The 16682-nt window shown below is 37.0% G+C and overlaps 1 protein-coding gene across 1 annotated transcript; it reads left to right on the forward strand.

Moving 5' to 3' along the window:
- The first annotated feature begins 496 nt into the window (after positions 1-496).
- On the forward strand, positions 497-15679 carry tppp2 (tubulin polymerization-promoting protein family member 2). Its single transcript, XM_088341489.1, has 4 exons — positions 497-664; positions 5816-5992; positions 7560-7713; positions 12239-15679. Exons 2-4 carry the CDS (start codon positions 5817-5819, stop codon positions 12428-12430), a joined length of 522 nt encoding a protein of 173 aa, XP_088197615.1. The 5' UTR covers positions 497-664; position 5816; the 3' UTR covers positions 12431-15679.
- The last annotated feature ends 1003 nt before the right edge of the window (positions 15680-16682 follow it).

Consider the following 16682-nt stretch of genomic DNA (forward strand, 5'->3'; position numbering starts at 1 on the left):
GGCTGGCAACCAGTTCAGGGTGTCCCCTGCCCACTGCTCGATGATTGCTAGGATGGGCTCCAGCACCCCCGCGACCCTACTGATGATAAGCGGTGCAGCTAATGAGATGAGATGAGATAAGAAAATATGATGCATTTCGAACAGCCTGCCTTGTACATTGAACTAAAGCCCACTCAGTGAAAATCTTCATTGCATTAAACTGAGTCAATCGTATAAAATCCTTTATAGTCAAATGCATAAAATCCTTTAGTATAAATGATTAATTCACTAAACTCGAAACTAAAATAAATCCCATAAATGAAGCTATCTTTTAACGCTTATAGGGTAAAACTTTTTGCTATGCAATACAAACAGGAGCAAAAATAGCTGAATAGCAGCATGTTTGATGGACGCTAACAGACAGAAGAACAGCTGAGTGATGTCATTCATGGCGCTGGGTGGTACTCCCCCCCCTTTCCTATTTTCCTCTTTCCACCCTCTCTGCACAGATGCCGTCATTGCTAAAGAGCTTTGGGAGTGGCAGAAGAGAGAGAAGGAAGCCGGGGAAGAAAAAAAAAAAGGAAAGAGCGAAAGCGGAGGACGAGAACGTGGAGCGGCTGCAGGCGATTCCCGGGAATATTTTTGTTTGAAAATTCTGCTGAGGAGCATCCTGCAGCGGCGGCAGGTACGATTTCCGGGGGCTGATAAGATCGGGGAACACACAGTTTATTTTCAATGTCAACAAACACAAATGACGCAGGTGAGGGTTTACGCTGACACCTGTTTTTCTGTTATATACATGCGCGTTCAAACTTTCTTGTTTGTTTGGTTCTGAAATATTCCAGCAGGCTCATTTCTGTGATTCTCAGAAATCTCTGGGTGTTCTAGAGCGTGTCCTATAAACAGAGACACCAATTCAAATTTTATAAAAGGATATACAGAAAAATAATCTGTGATAAATCATATAGGGAAACGGAAGGAAGTTTACTAGTTTACTAACTGAACAAAACATCAAAGGAAGAAGACACAGGGTATGTTGCAATACAAACTAGTTCAAACTGAACGAAACAAAAAATAAGGAGGACAGATGAAGGATAAAATAACTCCGTTGGGTTACCGACGTTATCCTGCATAAATAGCACAAAACATGAAAGGAAGACAACCTAAGAAACATTCTCAAACGTGGACAAAACAACAATGAGACTACCATGACAACAAAACCATCTCTGAATAAACACCAACATGACTGAAAGACAATGGAGGATGTGTTGTGACAGTAACTCTAATTGAACAAAACATTAAAGTAAGAAGACACAGGGTATGTTACAATTCAAAATAGTTCTAACTGAACAAAACAAAAAAAGAAGGAGGACAGAAGGATAGAACAACTATACCGGGTACCCGACATTAACTAGCTCAAATAGCACAAAACATGAAAGAAGGACACCCTAAGAAACATTCTCAAACGTGGACAAAACAACAATGCGACTGGCATGACAACAAAACCATGAAATAAAATCAGGTGGACTAACACTAACTGAATAAAACATAAACGGTAACCTAAAACAGGTTGGAAAAAGCTTTGAATGAACACAAACATGACTGAAAGACAATGGAGGATATGTTGGGACAGTAACTCTAATTGAACAAAACATAGAAGAAAGACAATGCATGTTATGTTGGGACACTAATTAAACAAAATAATCACAGAAAGGCACTACTGGATAGGTTGGAAAAATCAACAATACCTAACTGAACAAAACATGAAACAAAGACAATACAGTATATTCTGGAACACTAGCTCTAACCAGACAAAACATGGATAATAGACAACTGTCTCTAACTGAACAAAAACATGACAACAAACAATGGAGGATATGTTGAGGCAATAACTCCAAATTAACAAACCATCGAAGTCAACGCAGGTAATGGTAGAGCAAACTCAAATTCAACATAAACATAAAAAAGACAACAAAGAATATTTTGGAACATAAACTATCTTCCTGAACATAACATTAAACATAGACAATGTGAGATGTGTTTGAACACTAACTCTAATTGAACAAAACATGAAAGGCAGACAATGCAGGATATAGTGAAAAAACAACTATAAATGACTGAGCAAAACATGAAGAGGAGACAATGCAGGATATGGTGAGAAAAATAACTAGAAATACCTGAACAAAACATGAAAGGAAGACAACGCAGGATCTGTTGGGAAAAAAGTAACTGTAGTATAACACAATATTAAAGTAAAATAATGCAGGGTATGACTGACCACATCTTACTAGATGAAACGTAAAAGACAAGGCAGGATATGTTAAAAAACAACTAACTGTAACAGAACAAAACATGAAAGTAAGCGGACACAGATTATGCTGGCAAAAGTAACTAGCTCAACATTAACAAGACATGGAAGAGGATAATGCATAAAATAAACATAAAATAAAGACAAGGCAGGATATGTAAAAATAATAACTGTAACAGAACAAAACATGAAAGTAAGCGGACACAGATTATGCTGGCAAAAGTAACTAGCTCAACATAAACAAGACATGGAAGAGGATGATGCAGGAAATCTGCCATGACAGCAAGACCAATCAAATTCCGCTGGGAGGACCGAAACACAGACTATGACAAAAAGAACAGAACATGAAATATTAAGAAAGGCGACTGAATGTCAAATAAAAACATGGAAGAAAAACTGCTCAGAGCGCAATAAAAGATAGTACGAGGACAAAGAAGGCCCGCTGCAGACCGAGGGTCCATTTGGAAAATTGACTTGATTGAATTAAACTGGCCGTCGTCCAGGAAACACAAGTGATGGATGTGGCCATGAAAAAAAAAAAAAGGAAAAAAAAAATCTTGCTCGACCAAATAGACACGCCAATCAAATTGTTGCGCATTTTTGCAAACTTAGAGAGTGGCTAGAGAAGGAAACTGAAAAAAGCCCATCATACAGGAAACATAACAGTGATGGATGTGTCCATGCAAAGAAAAAAGAAAAAGAAAACTCTTGCTCAACTCAATCAACATGTCAATCAAATTGTTGTGCATTTTTGCAAATTCAGAGAGTGGCTAGAGAAGAAAACTGAAAAAAAGCCTGTCATACAGGAAACAGAACAGTGATGGATGCGTCCATGCAAAGAAAAAATTAAAATAAAACTCTTGCTCAACTCAATCAACATGTCAATCAAATTGTTGTGCATTTTTGCAAATTCAGAGAGTGGCTGGAGAAGAAAACTGAAAAAAAGCCTGTCATACAGGAAACAGAACAGTGACGGATGCGTCCATGCAAAGAAAAAAGAAAAAGAAAAATCTTGCTCAACCCAATCAACACGCCAATCAAATTGTTGTGAATTTTTGCAAATTCAGAGAGTGGCTAGAGAAGAAAACTGAAAAAAGCACGTCATACAGGAAACAGAACAGTGATGGATGCTTCCATGCAAAAAAAAGGAAAAAAAAAATCTTGCTCGACCCAATCAACATGTCGATTAAATTGTTGTGCATTTTTGCAAACTTAGAGAGTGGCTAGAGAAGGAAACTGAAAAAAAAACCATCATACAAGAAACAGTACAGTGATGGATGTGTCCATGCAAAAAAAAAAAAACTGAAGGCGATTTACACATCAATCAAATCCCCAGAAATGATTGCAAACTTTGAGAGTGGCTAAAGAAGGTAACAATGGAAAAAACTGGTGGATCATTGTAATTGTTTTCAAATCACATATTTTTAAAAATATTACTCGGTCATTGATGCAAAGTCCTGATGTTACCAGTCTCTTTTAATAAAAAAAAATACATAATTTGGCAAAATGTCCCATAATTACAATATAACACCACTGTTTCCTTTTCTAGCCACTCATGTTACCCATTTGGCTGCTGGCTATGGCTCACTGCTGGCTGTTATTGTTAACTGCTCCTGCTTTATCCTTCATGGTCACTCGCCTTCCACAGCTGGTCGTTGAAGCAAATTTAGCTGAGCTCCAGGAACCACTGTTTCCTTCTCTAGCCACTCATGTTTGCCACTTGGCTGACGTCTATGGCACACCACTAGCCATTATTGTTTGCTTCTCCTGCCTTGCCTTTAGTGTCACTCGCCTTACACAGTTGCTAATGCAAGCAAATATCGCTGAGTTTTGTAATTCTTTTACATTTTTTGGTTCACTTTTTCCTTCTCTAGCCACACATGTTAGCCACCTCGCTGAAGGCTATCTTCGCGAGCTGTTACTATAAACTGCTCCTGCTTCGTCCTTCAGTATCACTTCCACAGCTGGTCTTGCAAGCAAACATCGCTGAGTTCTGTGATTCTTTGTCGTTTTTCCCCACATTTTCCTTCTCTAGCCACTCGTGTTGGTCACTTGGCTGAAGGCTATGGCACGCAGCTAGCCATTATTGTTAGCTTGTCCTGCTTCATTTTTAGTGTCACTTGCCTTACACAGCTGGTCATGCAAGCAAGTGACAACAAGTTCCGGGATTCTTTAACTTCTTTTTTTTACTGTTTTCCTCTCTAGCCACTTATGTTAGCCACTTGGCTGCAGGCTATGGCTTGTTGCTGTTTTCAACCTCCTTGGAAAATGTACTTTTTGGTGTAGTTTTATATACATTTTCTTCACCTATCTTAGGTATTGCTGTCTAACTAAGGAGGTTTCTATATGTATCTTTAAATGTGATTGTATTTGATTCACTTTGGTTCAATGTGTATTCCCTGAGTTACAACTCAAATTTTAAGTTACTTTTATAAAATTTTTGACATGTTTGGCTGGCATCTGATTACTACCGCACCTAACGGCCATTTTGCCAGGGTAGCTCTTCCTAGCAAGCCATTTACCACACACAGCCGAGCCCTACATCTTTTACTTATTTCTCCACTGTTTCCTTTTCTAGTCACCCATGTTAGCCACTGATTCCCTGTGCAGCCCTTTGAGACGTTTTGGCAATAAACGAATTGGCCATTTTTTGTACATGTTTGCGAGCATGTCGACATCGGAGGTGAAAGCGACTTTCTACAAATTCGCCGTCCATCTCTTACTTATTTCTCCACTGTTTCCTTTTTTAGTCACCCATGTTAGCCACCGATTACCTGTGCAGCCCTTTGAGACGTTTCGATGATAAACGAATCTGCAATTTTTTTGTAAATGTTTGCTAGCATGTCGACATCGGAGGTGAAAGCGACTTTCCACAAATTCGCCGTCCATCTCTTACTTATTTCTCCACTGTTTCCTTTTCTAGTCACCCATATTAGCTACCGATTGCCTGTGCAGCCCTTTGAGACGTTTTGGCAATAAACGAATTGGTCATTTTTTGTACATGTTTGCTAGCATGTCGACATCGAAGGCGAAAGCGACTTTCCACAAATTCGCCATCTATCTCTTACTTATTTCTCCACTGTTTCCTTTTCTAGTCACCCATGTTAGCCACCAATTGCCTGTGCAGCCCTTTGAGACGTTTTTGACGATAAAGGAATTGGTCATTTTTTTTCATGTTTGCTAGCATGTCGACATCGAAGGTGAAAGTGACTTTCCACAAATTCGCCGTCCTTCTCTTACTTATTTCTCCACTGTTTCCTTTTCTAGTCACCCATGTTAGCCACCGATTGCCCGTGCAGCCCTTTGAGACGTTTCGATGATAAACTAATCGGCCATTTTTTGTACATGTTTGCCAGCATGTGGACATCGGAGGCGAAAGCGACTTTCCACAAATTCGCCGTCCATCTCTTACTTATTTCTCTACTGTTTCCTTTTCTAGTCACCCATGTTAGCCACCGATTGCCTGTGGAGCCCTTTGAGACGTTTCGATGATAAACAAATCGGTCCTATTTTGTTTATGTTTGCTAGCATGTCGACATCGGAGGCAAAAGCGACTTTCCACAAATTCGCCGTCCACGGCGATACCAAAGCCACGGGGACGGAGATGAACGGCAAAAACTTCGCCAAGCTCTGCAAAGATTGCCTCGTGGTGGACGGCAAGAACGTCACCACCACCGACGTCGATATCGTCTTCACCAAAGTCAAGTGAGGATTTTCAATGTCCGGAAGAACTGGGAATTTGTTGTCGAATCTTCCTGAAATAGAATATTGTTTACAGAAGAGTCCCTAGCTTACGATTTTTTCCACGTTAGAATGTGGAATACGATGTTTTTTCAGTCCCTTGTCATGCCGTTTTCCCCCTATATTATATTATAGTCACAAAAGTGAGTACATCCCTCACATTTCTGCAGAGTTTTTATGATAGCGTTTAATAGATAGATGTCTAGATAGATAGATAGATGTCTAGATAGATGTCTAGATAGATGTCTAGATAGACAGATAGATGTCTAGATAGATGTCTGGATAGATGGATGTCTAGATGGATAGATAGAGATAGATGTCTACATAGATAGATAGAGATAGATATATAGATGTCTAGATGGATAGATAGAGATAGATGTCTAGATGGATAGCTAGAGATAGATGTCTACATGAATAGATAGAGACAGATATATAGATGTCTAGATGGATAGATAGAGATAGATGTATAGATGGATAGATAGAGATAGATGTCTAGATGGATAGCTAGAGATAGATGTCTACATAGATAGATAGAGACAGATATATAGATGTCTAGATAGATGTCTAGATAGATAGATAGATGTCTGGATAAATGTCTAGATAGATAGATGTCTAGATGGATAGATAGAGATAGATGTCTACATAGATAGATAGAGACAGATATATAGATGTCTAGATGGATAGATAGAGATAGATGTCTAGATGGATAGCTAGAGATAGATGTCTAGATGTCTAGATAGAGATAGATGGATAGATGCCTGGATGTCTAGATAGATGCCTAGATAGATAGATAGATGTCTAGATAGATAGATAGATAGATAGATAGATAGAGATAGATAGATGTCTAGATGTCTAGATAGATGTCTAGATAGATAGATATATGTCTAGATAGATGGATAGATGTCTAGATAGATAGATGTCTAGATAGATAGATGTCTAGATAAATAGATAGATAGATGTCTAGATAGATATCTAGATAGATGTCTAGGTAGATAGATGTCTAGATAGATAGATGTCTAGATAGACGGATAGATAGATGTCTAAATAGATGGATGAATAGATGGATAGATAGATGGATAGATGTCTAGATAGATAGATGGATAGATAGATGTTTAGAAGCAGAAATGGCTCCAGAAACAGGTCGGCAGCAGGTATCGGGTAGGAAAACACAGGGCAGGATAATGTTGGATTGTACAAATCTTGCCTAGCTGAGAGCGTAGGTTCGCAGACGGTCTGACAGCCTTCCCTTGGGTTTAAAACGAGTCAGGGAGCCAATCAGCGACGTAGGGTTTTGATCGTATTAGCTGACTACTATGAGTTTCTAGCGCCCACTCATTTTTCACCACCACAGAACAGATTTATGTATTATCCCGGGGGTCTCCTGTATGACAAATCCCGGAAAAGATTGGAACACGGGGAAAGTGCCACGCTCCATTCCATCGCCTATTCTCCATCCCACGTTAGCGAAGGAAATCCGATCGTAAATCCGTGTGGGATCCTCGTAGCGACCTAGGTGTCTGGCTTTCCTCAGGTCCAAGTCGGCTCGTGTAATCACGTTTGAGCAGTTCGACGCGGCGATGGCTGAGCTGGCCTCCAAGCGCTTCAAAGGCAAGAGCAAAGAAGAAGCCTCGCAGCTCCTTTACGCTCTCCTGGTCGGAAAAGAGCCCGCCAACGCCGGAATTACCGTAAGTACGGCGCTTTTTGCTACGCTTTACCCTCCTTCACCAAAAAATTGGTGCCCCGGGTGAGGGAACGCAGAAGGGAGTAGCATACCTGTCAAGCTGTCGTATTTTCCCTTACAAAATACAAAATAATCTTACACCATATTTTTTTCAAACGTGTAGTTTAACATGTTATATTGTACATGTATTTCGTGGTATCATATACAGGGTTGGGTAGGGTTACTTGAACTGGATTACTTTCAATTACTTTTGGATTACTCCAATACCAAATATGCTAATAAAGTACGAAATTAACATTTCAATGTGGCACTCCACACCGAAAAGGTTGCTGACCCGTGGTCTATAGAGTCAGACTGACGGATACAAGAAAATGGAAACAATTTCAAGCACTTCGCCCAGAATTCAAGGATTTTCCTGACCTTGATCAGCATTTTCAAGGATTTCAAGCACCCGTACGAACCCTGCATAGTCTAGTAATGTGTTGAATGTGTCTATTAGAAAAACGTGTTTACGCTCCTGGAAAAGGACGTAACTAACAATGTCCGTTATATATATTCAGGGTTGGGTAGGGTTACTTTAACTGGATTACTTTCAATTACTTTTGGATTACTCGAATATGCTAATAAAAGACAAATTAAACTAAATATGAATAAAATTAATAAATTTTGTGCAGGCTTGGGGAGTAACGGAATACATGGAACGGCAAAAATGATGTTGGCAAGCTGTTTGGATTTATTTTCATTTTGTTTCTGTCGCATTTTATGTTAGTTTTGCCAGAGATCAAAGCCAGGAGAAAAAGCTTACCACGTGTTGTGAGTCATTATTTTATTCATGTTTAGTTTCTTTTGTCTTTAATTAGCATATTTGGTATTGGAGTAATCCAAAAGTAATTGAAAGTAATCCAGTTAGAGCAACCCTACCCAACCCTGCATTTTATGTTCGTTTTGCCGGAGATCAAAGAGATCAAAGCCAGGAGAGAAAGCTTACCACGTGTTGTAAGTCATCATTTTATTCATATTTAGTTTATTTTGTCTTTTATTAGCATATTTGGTATTGGAGTAATCCAAAAGTGATTGAAAGTAATCCAGTTAAAGTAACCCTACCCAACCCTGCATTTTATGTTAGTTTTGCCGGAGATCAAAGAGATCAAAGCCAGGAGAGAAAGCTTACCACGTGTTGTGAGTCATAATTGTATTCATATTTAGTTTCTTTTGTCTTTTATTAGCAAATTTGGTATTGGAGTAATCCAAAAGTGATTGAAAGTAATCCAGTTAAAGTAACCCTACCCAACCCTGCATTTTATGTTAGTTTTGCCGGAGATCAAAGAGATCAAAGCCAGGAGAGAAAGCTTACCACGTGTTGTGAGTCATAATTGTATTCATATTTAGTTTCTTTTGTCTTTTATTAGCAAATTTGGTATTGGAGTAATCCAAAAGTGATTGAAAGTAATCCAGTTAAAGTAACCCTACCCAACCCTGCATTTTATGTTAGTTTTGCCGGAGATCAAAGAGATCAAAGCCAGGAGAGAAAGCTTACCACGTGTTGTGAGTCATAATTGTATTCATATTTAGTTTCTTTTGTCTTTTATTAGCAAATTTGGTATTGGAGTAATCCAAAAGTAATTGAAAGTAATCCAGTGAAAGTAACCCTACCCAACCCTGATCATATATATTGTTGATTAACATTTTGTTGTGAGATCCTGAGTTGCTCGACATGAATGAGGTTTATTATAAAAAAAGTTCAAAAAAGAAGTCGCTTGGACGTTCACTGTAGAAGGAAAAAATACATGTAAATAGAATGAAGTAAAATAATACATTTTCTTATTCAAATTATTATTTCATTTTTTGGATAATGTTAAATTATTGTTGGTGATATACTGATTAAAGGGATCACCACAAACCTGTCTTTTTTCATTTTCTCCTTTTATACTTCCTTTTTTTCTTAACTTCTTTATATCTCATCTCATCTCATTACCTGCACCACTTATCCTCAGTAGGGTCGCGGGGGTGCTGGAGCCCATCCCAGCATCATCGGGCACAGCATCATAATTCTTAATATAATGCTTCAAAGCATGTGAGCCGTTTGAGAGCCGGCTCTCTTTAATGAGTTGAGCCGAAAAATTATGAATTCATTATCTGCATTAAAATATTGTTGGTAATATACTGATTAAAGGGATAACCACAAACCTGTCTTTTTTTCATTTTCTCCTTTTATACTTCCTTTTTTTCTTAACTTCTTTATACAACATAATAAGTCGGAATATAATGCATCAAAGCAAGTGAGCCGTTGGAGAGCCGGCTCTCTTTGATGAGTCGAGCCGAAAAAGCCGGTTCTCTAAAAAGAGACGGACTTCCTTTCACTACACAACTACCATGTGAAATCCGAGGCGGCAGACGCATGCACACAGTAGCATCAAACCGTTTGCTTCGTTTGCAACGAAACAAAAAACGATACAGAGATAGAGGCTACCGCGGCGAACTCTTTGGACTTGATTTATTTGCCGTTTCGTGATAGTCGGTGTATACCAGATGGTACCCATCATTGACAAATTTGCGTTTCTCTGTACAGATTTTCTTGTACATGGTACACGTCTTAAAATGCATAATAAACGTACTTTGTACGGCAAAAACGTACAGGTTGACAGGTATGAAGTAGGGAGAACTGATCTTGATAAATGTAGAAATAAATGTAGGAAATATAAATAAATACTTAGAAATATATGCCATAATATATAGATTTAGGTATAGTGTGATTCATTTGACATGAATAAAATATATTGGTTTGTTTATTCGGTGTGTCGTGTATTTCGGTAAGTATTTTGTGTAATTTAAATATTTTGGTATCCATTTTGTTGTGTTTTTTTGTCATTTATCTATTTCTATATTTATTTCATTGTGTCTTTTGTCATTTATTTTGGCGCTTATTCAGTTAGATATTCATTTTGTTGCACATTTTGTCTTTTATCTATTTTGTGTATTTTGTTTTGTGTTTTATTTTTTTTCTCTGAATTTATTTTGTCATATATTTGGTCATTTGTTTATTTTGGTATTCATTTTGTCGTGTATTTTGTCATTTATTTATTTCGGTATTTAATTTGTCGTGTATTTTGTTGTGTTTTGTCTTTTGTTTCAGTTTTTTTTTTTCTCAGATATTTTGTCATTTATAATTTGTAATATTCTTTCGTCTATTTTGTTTTGTGTTTTATCTTTTTTTCTCTGAATTTATTTTGTCATATATTTGGTCATTTGTTTATTTTGGTATTCATTTTGTCGTGTATTTTGTCATTTATTTATTTCGGGATTTAATTTGTCGTGTATTTTGTTGTGTGTTTTGTCTTTTGTTTCTGATTTTTTTTCTCATATATTTTGTCATTTCTTTGTTTTTGTATTTATTGTGTCGTGTATTTCATGTTTTATTTATTTTTGTATATATTATTTTTAATATTCTGTCGTGTATTTTGTTTTGTGTTTTATCTTTTTTCTCTGAATTTATTTTGTCATATATTTGGTCATTTCTTTATTTTGGTATTCATTTTGTCGTGTAGTTTGTCATTTTTTTTAAATTTATTAATTTTGTTATGTATTTTGTCGTGTAGTTTGTCATTTATTTATTTCGGTATTTAATTGGTCGTGTATTTTGTTGTGTGTTTTGTCTTTTGTTTCTGATTTTTTTCTCATATATTTTGTCATTTCTTTGTTTTTGTAATTATTGTGTCGTGTATTTCATGATTTATTAATTTTTGTATTTATTATTTTCAATATTCTGTCGTGTATTTTGTTTTGTGTTTTATCTTTTTTCTCTGAATTTATTTTGTCATATATTTGGTCATTTGCTTATTTTGGTATTCATTTTGTCGTGTAGTTTGTCATTTATTTTTTTTGTATTTATTTTGTTGTGTATTTTGTCATTTATTTATTTCGGTATTTAATTCGTCGTGTATTTTGTCTTTTGTGAGATTTTTTTTTCTAGTATATTTTGTCATTCATTCATTTTAGTATTTAATTTGTCGTATATTTTGTAGTGTGTTTTGTGTTTTTTTTTCGGATTTTTTTTTCTCGTATATTTTGTCATTTCTTTGTTTTCGTATTTGTCGTGTATTTTATGATTTATTCATTTTTGTATTTATTATTTTTAATATTCTGTCGTGCATTTTGTTTTGTTTTTTATCTTTTTTCTCTGAAGTTATTTTGTTATATATTTGGTCATTTGCTTATTTTGGTATTCATTTTGTCGTGTAGTTTGTCATTTATCTATTTTGGTATTTAATTGGTCGTGTATTTTGTTGTGTTTTTTGTCGTTTTTTTCCTAGATTTTTTTTGTTCTCGTATATTTTCCCCATTTCCCGTCAAATAAAAGATTGTGTGAGAACGTCACGCGTTTGGGTCCTGATCCTGTTCTGGTTCTTGACACTCTTACCCTGAAACCGAGGAGGACGATTCATATTTAGGGTTCACAAACAAAGACGATCAGATCCACCATAGTCTGCACGCAATTGATTTACCGGATTCTTTCCCTTCTTTTCGTTCAGAAACCGAAGAAAGTGGCGGCCGTGGACCGACTGACGGACACGTCCAAATACACGGGAACTCACAAGGAACGTTTCGACGAATCGGGAAAAGGAAAAGGAAAAGTGGGACGCGAGGACATCCCGGATAGCAGCGGCTACGTTGCGGCTTATAAGGGCAGCGGCTCCTACGACGAGAAAGTCAAAGAAGCGTAACGGGAAAGCATCATAGACGTAGAACGCACGCTTTCGTTTGTGCCTTATAGCGTAGAAGCAAAACGGCATGTGCTTTATTTTTGGAATGATTGAGTATTTATACGCAGGGTTGGGTAGGGTTACTTTAACTGGATTACTTTCAATTACTTTTGGATTACTCCAATACCAAATATGCTAATAAAAGACAAAAGAAACTAAGTATGAATAAAATGATGACTCACACCACGTGGTAAGCTTTCTCTCCTGGCTTTGATCTCTTTGATCTTCGGCAAAACTAACATCAAATGCGACCAGGGTTGGGTAGGGTTACTTTAACTGGATTACTTTCAATTGCTTATGGATTACTCCAACAACAAATATGCTAATAAAAGACAAAAGAAACTAAATATGAATAAAATAATGACTCACAACACGTGGTAAGCTTTCTCTCCTGGCTTTGATCTCTTTGATCTTCGGCAAAACTAACATCAAATGCGACCAGGGTTGGGTAGGGTTACTTTAACTGGATTACTTTAAATTGCTTATGGATTACTCCAACAACAAATATGCTAATAAAAGACAAAAGAAACTAAATATGAATAAAATAATGACTCACAACACGTGGTAAGCTTTCTCTCCTGGCTTTGATCTCTTTGATCTTCGGCAAAACTAACATCAAATGCAGGGATGGGTAGGGTTACTTTAACTGGATTACTTTCAAATGCTTTTGGATTACTCCAATACCAAATATGCTAATAAAATACAAAGGAAACTAAATATGAATAAAATGATGACTCACAACACGTGGTAAGCTTTCTCTCCTGGCTTTGATCTCTTTGATCAAAACTAACATCAAATGCAGGGTTGGGTAGGGTTACTTTAACTGGATTACTTTCAATTGCTTATGGATTACTCCAATACCAAATATGCTAATAAAATACAAAAGAAACTAAATATGAATAAAATGATGACTCACAACACGTGGTAAGCTTTCTCTCCTGGCTTTGATCTCTTTGATCTCCGGCAAAACTAACATAAAATGCAGGGTTGGGTAGGGTTACTTTAACTGGATTACTTTCAATTACTTTTGGATGACTTCAATACCAAATATGCTAATAAAAGACAAAAAAACCTAAATATGAATAAAATGATGACTCACAACACGTGGTAAGCTTTCTCTCCTGGCTTTGATCTCTTTGATCTCTGGCAAAACTAACATAAAATGCAGGGTTGGGTAGGGTTACTTTAACTGGATTACTTTCAATTACTTTTGGATTACTCCAATACCAAATATGCTAATAAAAGACAAAAGAAACTAAATATGAATAAAATGATGACTCACAACACGTGGTAAGCATTCTCTCCTGGCTTTGAGCTCTTTGATCTCCGGCAAAACTAACATAAAATGCGACAGAAACAAAATGAAAATAAATCCAAACAGTTTGCCAACATCATTTTTGCCGTTCCATGTATTCCGTTACTCCCCAAGCCTGCACAAAATTTAGTAATTTTATTCATATGTAGTTTCTTTTGTCTTTTATTAGCATATTTGGTATTGGAGTAATCCAAAAGTAATTGAAAGTAATACAGTTAAAGTAACCCTACCCAACCCTGTTCATACGGGGTCAAGCGACGACGCCATCGGAGAATTATATAGCATTGCTAGTGACGAAGAGTAATTGCATTACTCGAATTTTTTTTGTAATACAGTGGACCCCCGGAATACAACATGAATCCATTCTTAGAATAAAATTGCCGTACAGCCCTGGTACCTGAAGGATTTTATACATTTTACTATAAAGGATTTTATATGATTAAATACAAGTTACATTTATCGATTGCAATGAAGATATTCACTGAGTGGGCTTCAGGTCACGATGTTCCAAGTGTGGAATGTTTTGGCTGGGGAATTTTGATAACAGGACTCTACCGAAGGACGTCAGGCATTGTTTTGATAAACGCTGTGCTGTTTTGAGTTGCTCCAGACATCGAGGCGAGGGGGTGGACCCCACGTGGGGGCTTTCCCTGGCACGCCCATGGGAGGAGCCGGCACACCAGCTTGTGGAAAAAACGTGGGCCGGGGCAAGAAAGCAGAAGATCGAGAGAGGAGGCTTGACAGAGACTCAAGCGACACTAATTCGGCCATATATTCGATGGAGTTCACTTAGTTGAATTATTAAAAAAATTAAATCTGCCCCCTTGTGAAAATGTCGGCTATTCTTGTCCATATTTTCCCATCAAGAAACGAGCGCGCATTGTTAGGCCAGAATGTAGGTTGTGTTCGGTTAATGGAGTCAGATAAGTAATTCGAACAATTTGGTAAACGGTACATTTTAATATTTATTTCCTAACATACCCTAGATAAAAAAAATAGTATAACTAAGCACTACTTGTTTCTAATAGACATGGATGTGATTAAACCTTATATATAAATATAGATGTAAAGAAAAACATTTTTTTGCCTTTGGTGTGATGTGACTAGAGCTGGTACATTGGAGTAGCAGGTGGATGCAGAGAGGGGGGTAGACAGGGATATGAAAACGCAGCACTATTGATTGGTATTGTACAAAACACTACACATTTATCAATCTTTTTGATCGTTTGAATGTTTTTTTTTTTTTTTTAATTTCACGATTGTTGCTTGGTTACAGCCATTTTCCTTAGTGTAATAATATATGTGCCTTTTTCAGATTTCCTCATCAAGTCATGCTTTGTTTTCAAGCTCAGCATGTTTTTGCTTCTCTCTTTAGCATCACTGTAAACTTTGGTACCAGAAGCTAAAAAAGTCAAGTTTTTTTGTGTAGGATTCTGAACTGAAAGAAAGGCATAGTGGGAGGTAGTTCAGCCAATAGGATTTTAAAAGTTGTTGAACAATAGCAGCGAAGCATCTCAGGAATATTTTGTTGCCGATGAGGAAAATACTGAAAAACTTCCAGATGGTAACGTAGAAATATTATAAGCTAGGGACGCTGTAACCCGGGGGTCTACTGTATTCATTTACGATGTTGAATTCCCAAGAGAAGGCGAGAAGGATTTTCCCTTTATCACATTTTTATTGCATAGGCGCAAAGGAAATGTACTTTTTTTGCAGCGTGCCAGAGTTAAAAGCTAGGAAATGAGCTAATTTTCTTTAAGAGCTTCACACTTTAGCCTTCAAGTTGAGATAATGGATTGCGTAATACTACTTATGTGGATTTGAAATATGCGGAATGGAGTTAATTGGAATTATTCTAATGAAGTATAATTGCAATAAAGTATGAATTCAAAGAAGCTGTTATCCTTTTTTGTATTTTTTCCTTGCTTGACAGATTTATTATAAGCTGCTGCGTACTGTCTACTTACAATGAGAGCTGGTAGGTGGCTTACACTATATATGGACGGATACAACTGGGGATACAACGAAATGTGTATGTCCCATAGAAATCAATCAATACGGTACATATTATGCTTTTTCTTGTAGAGAGTTATGTGTTTCTTTTGTCTCTGTACTACAAGTCCCACAGTGCTTTGGGGCACACATATAAGGAAGTGATGCACGCAGGTACATTAATTCTTTTTTTTGCGCGATTGAATATATAGAAGAAATAAATAAAAAATACAATTTATAAATATGAATATAGAAAAATAAAACGAAAATAAATCACAAAATAAAGTTACAAATATTATAAAAAAAATTATATAAATGTTTCTTATTTACAAAGGTTCAAAATAGAACCATAATCGTTACTGTAAGCAAGCGGAATAAAAACAAATATTACTGTCACGGTTGCCGTGGCGCCCGATTGGCCCCGCCCTTGTGGCGCTCGTTAACAGATTGGCTTTCTGTCTATTTTAAGCTCAGCGCTGTCACGCTCCCTTTGTGAGTACGTCAACGAACCTCTGCCCCGCAAGACGTGGGTTCTGACTCGGTCCAGTTTTCCCGTTGGTATTTCCAGTCCGGTATTGTTCCTGTTTATTTTTGTCCTGTTTCATTATCTAACCTGTCTGTCTGTCCCGTCCTGTATTGACCCCATCCGTCCGATATCAACTCGGGCAAATGGAATCGATCTCGTCGGTCTCTGGCTTCCTATCATTTCACGCCAGACCGCTGCCTAACGTGCATGACTTCCCATTTCCCGTAAAAAAAAAAAGCTTGTGTGAGAACGTCACGCGTTTGGGTCCTGATCCTGTTCTGGTTCTTGACAATTACACTATTTAAAACAGAGATTGCTAGCATTTTTTATTTCCGATACAATCATTCTTCTTTGCAAGTGTGTAATAACTAAATATAGAA

Source organism: Urocampus carinirostris, chromosome 8 (genome assembly GCF_059441175.1).
Source record: "Urocampus carinirostris isolate Australia breed hairy pipefish chromosome 8, RoL_Ucar_1.0, whole genome shotgun sequence".
Lineage (NCBI taxonomy): Eukaryota > Metazoa > Chordata > Actinopteri > Syngnathiformes > Syngnathidae > Urocampus > Urocampus carinirostris.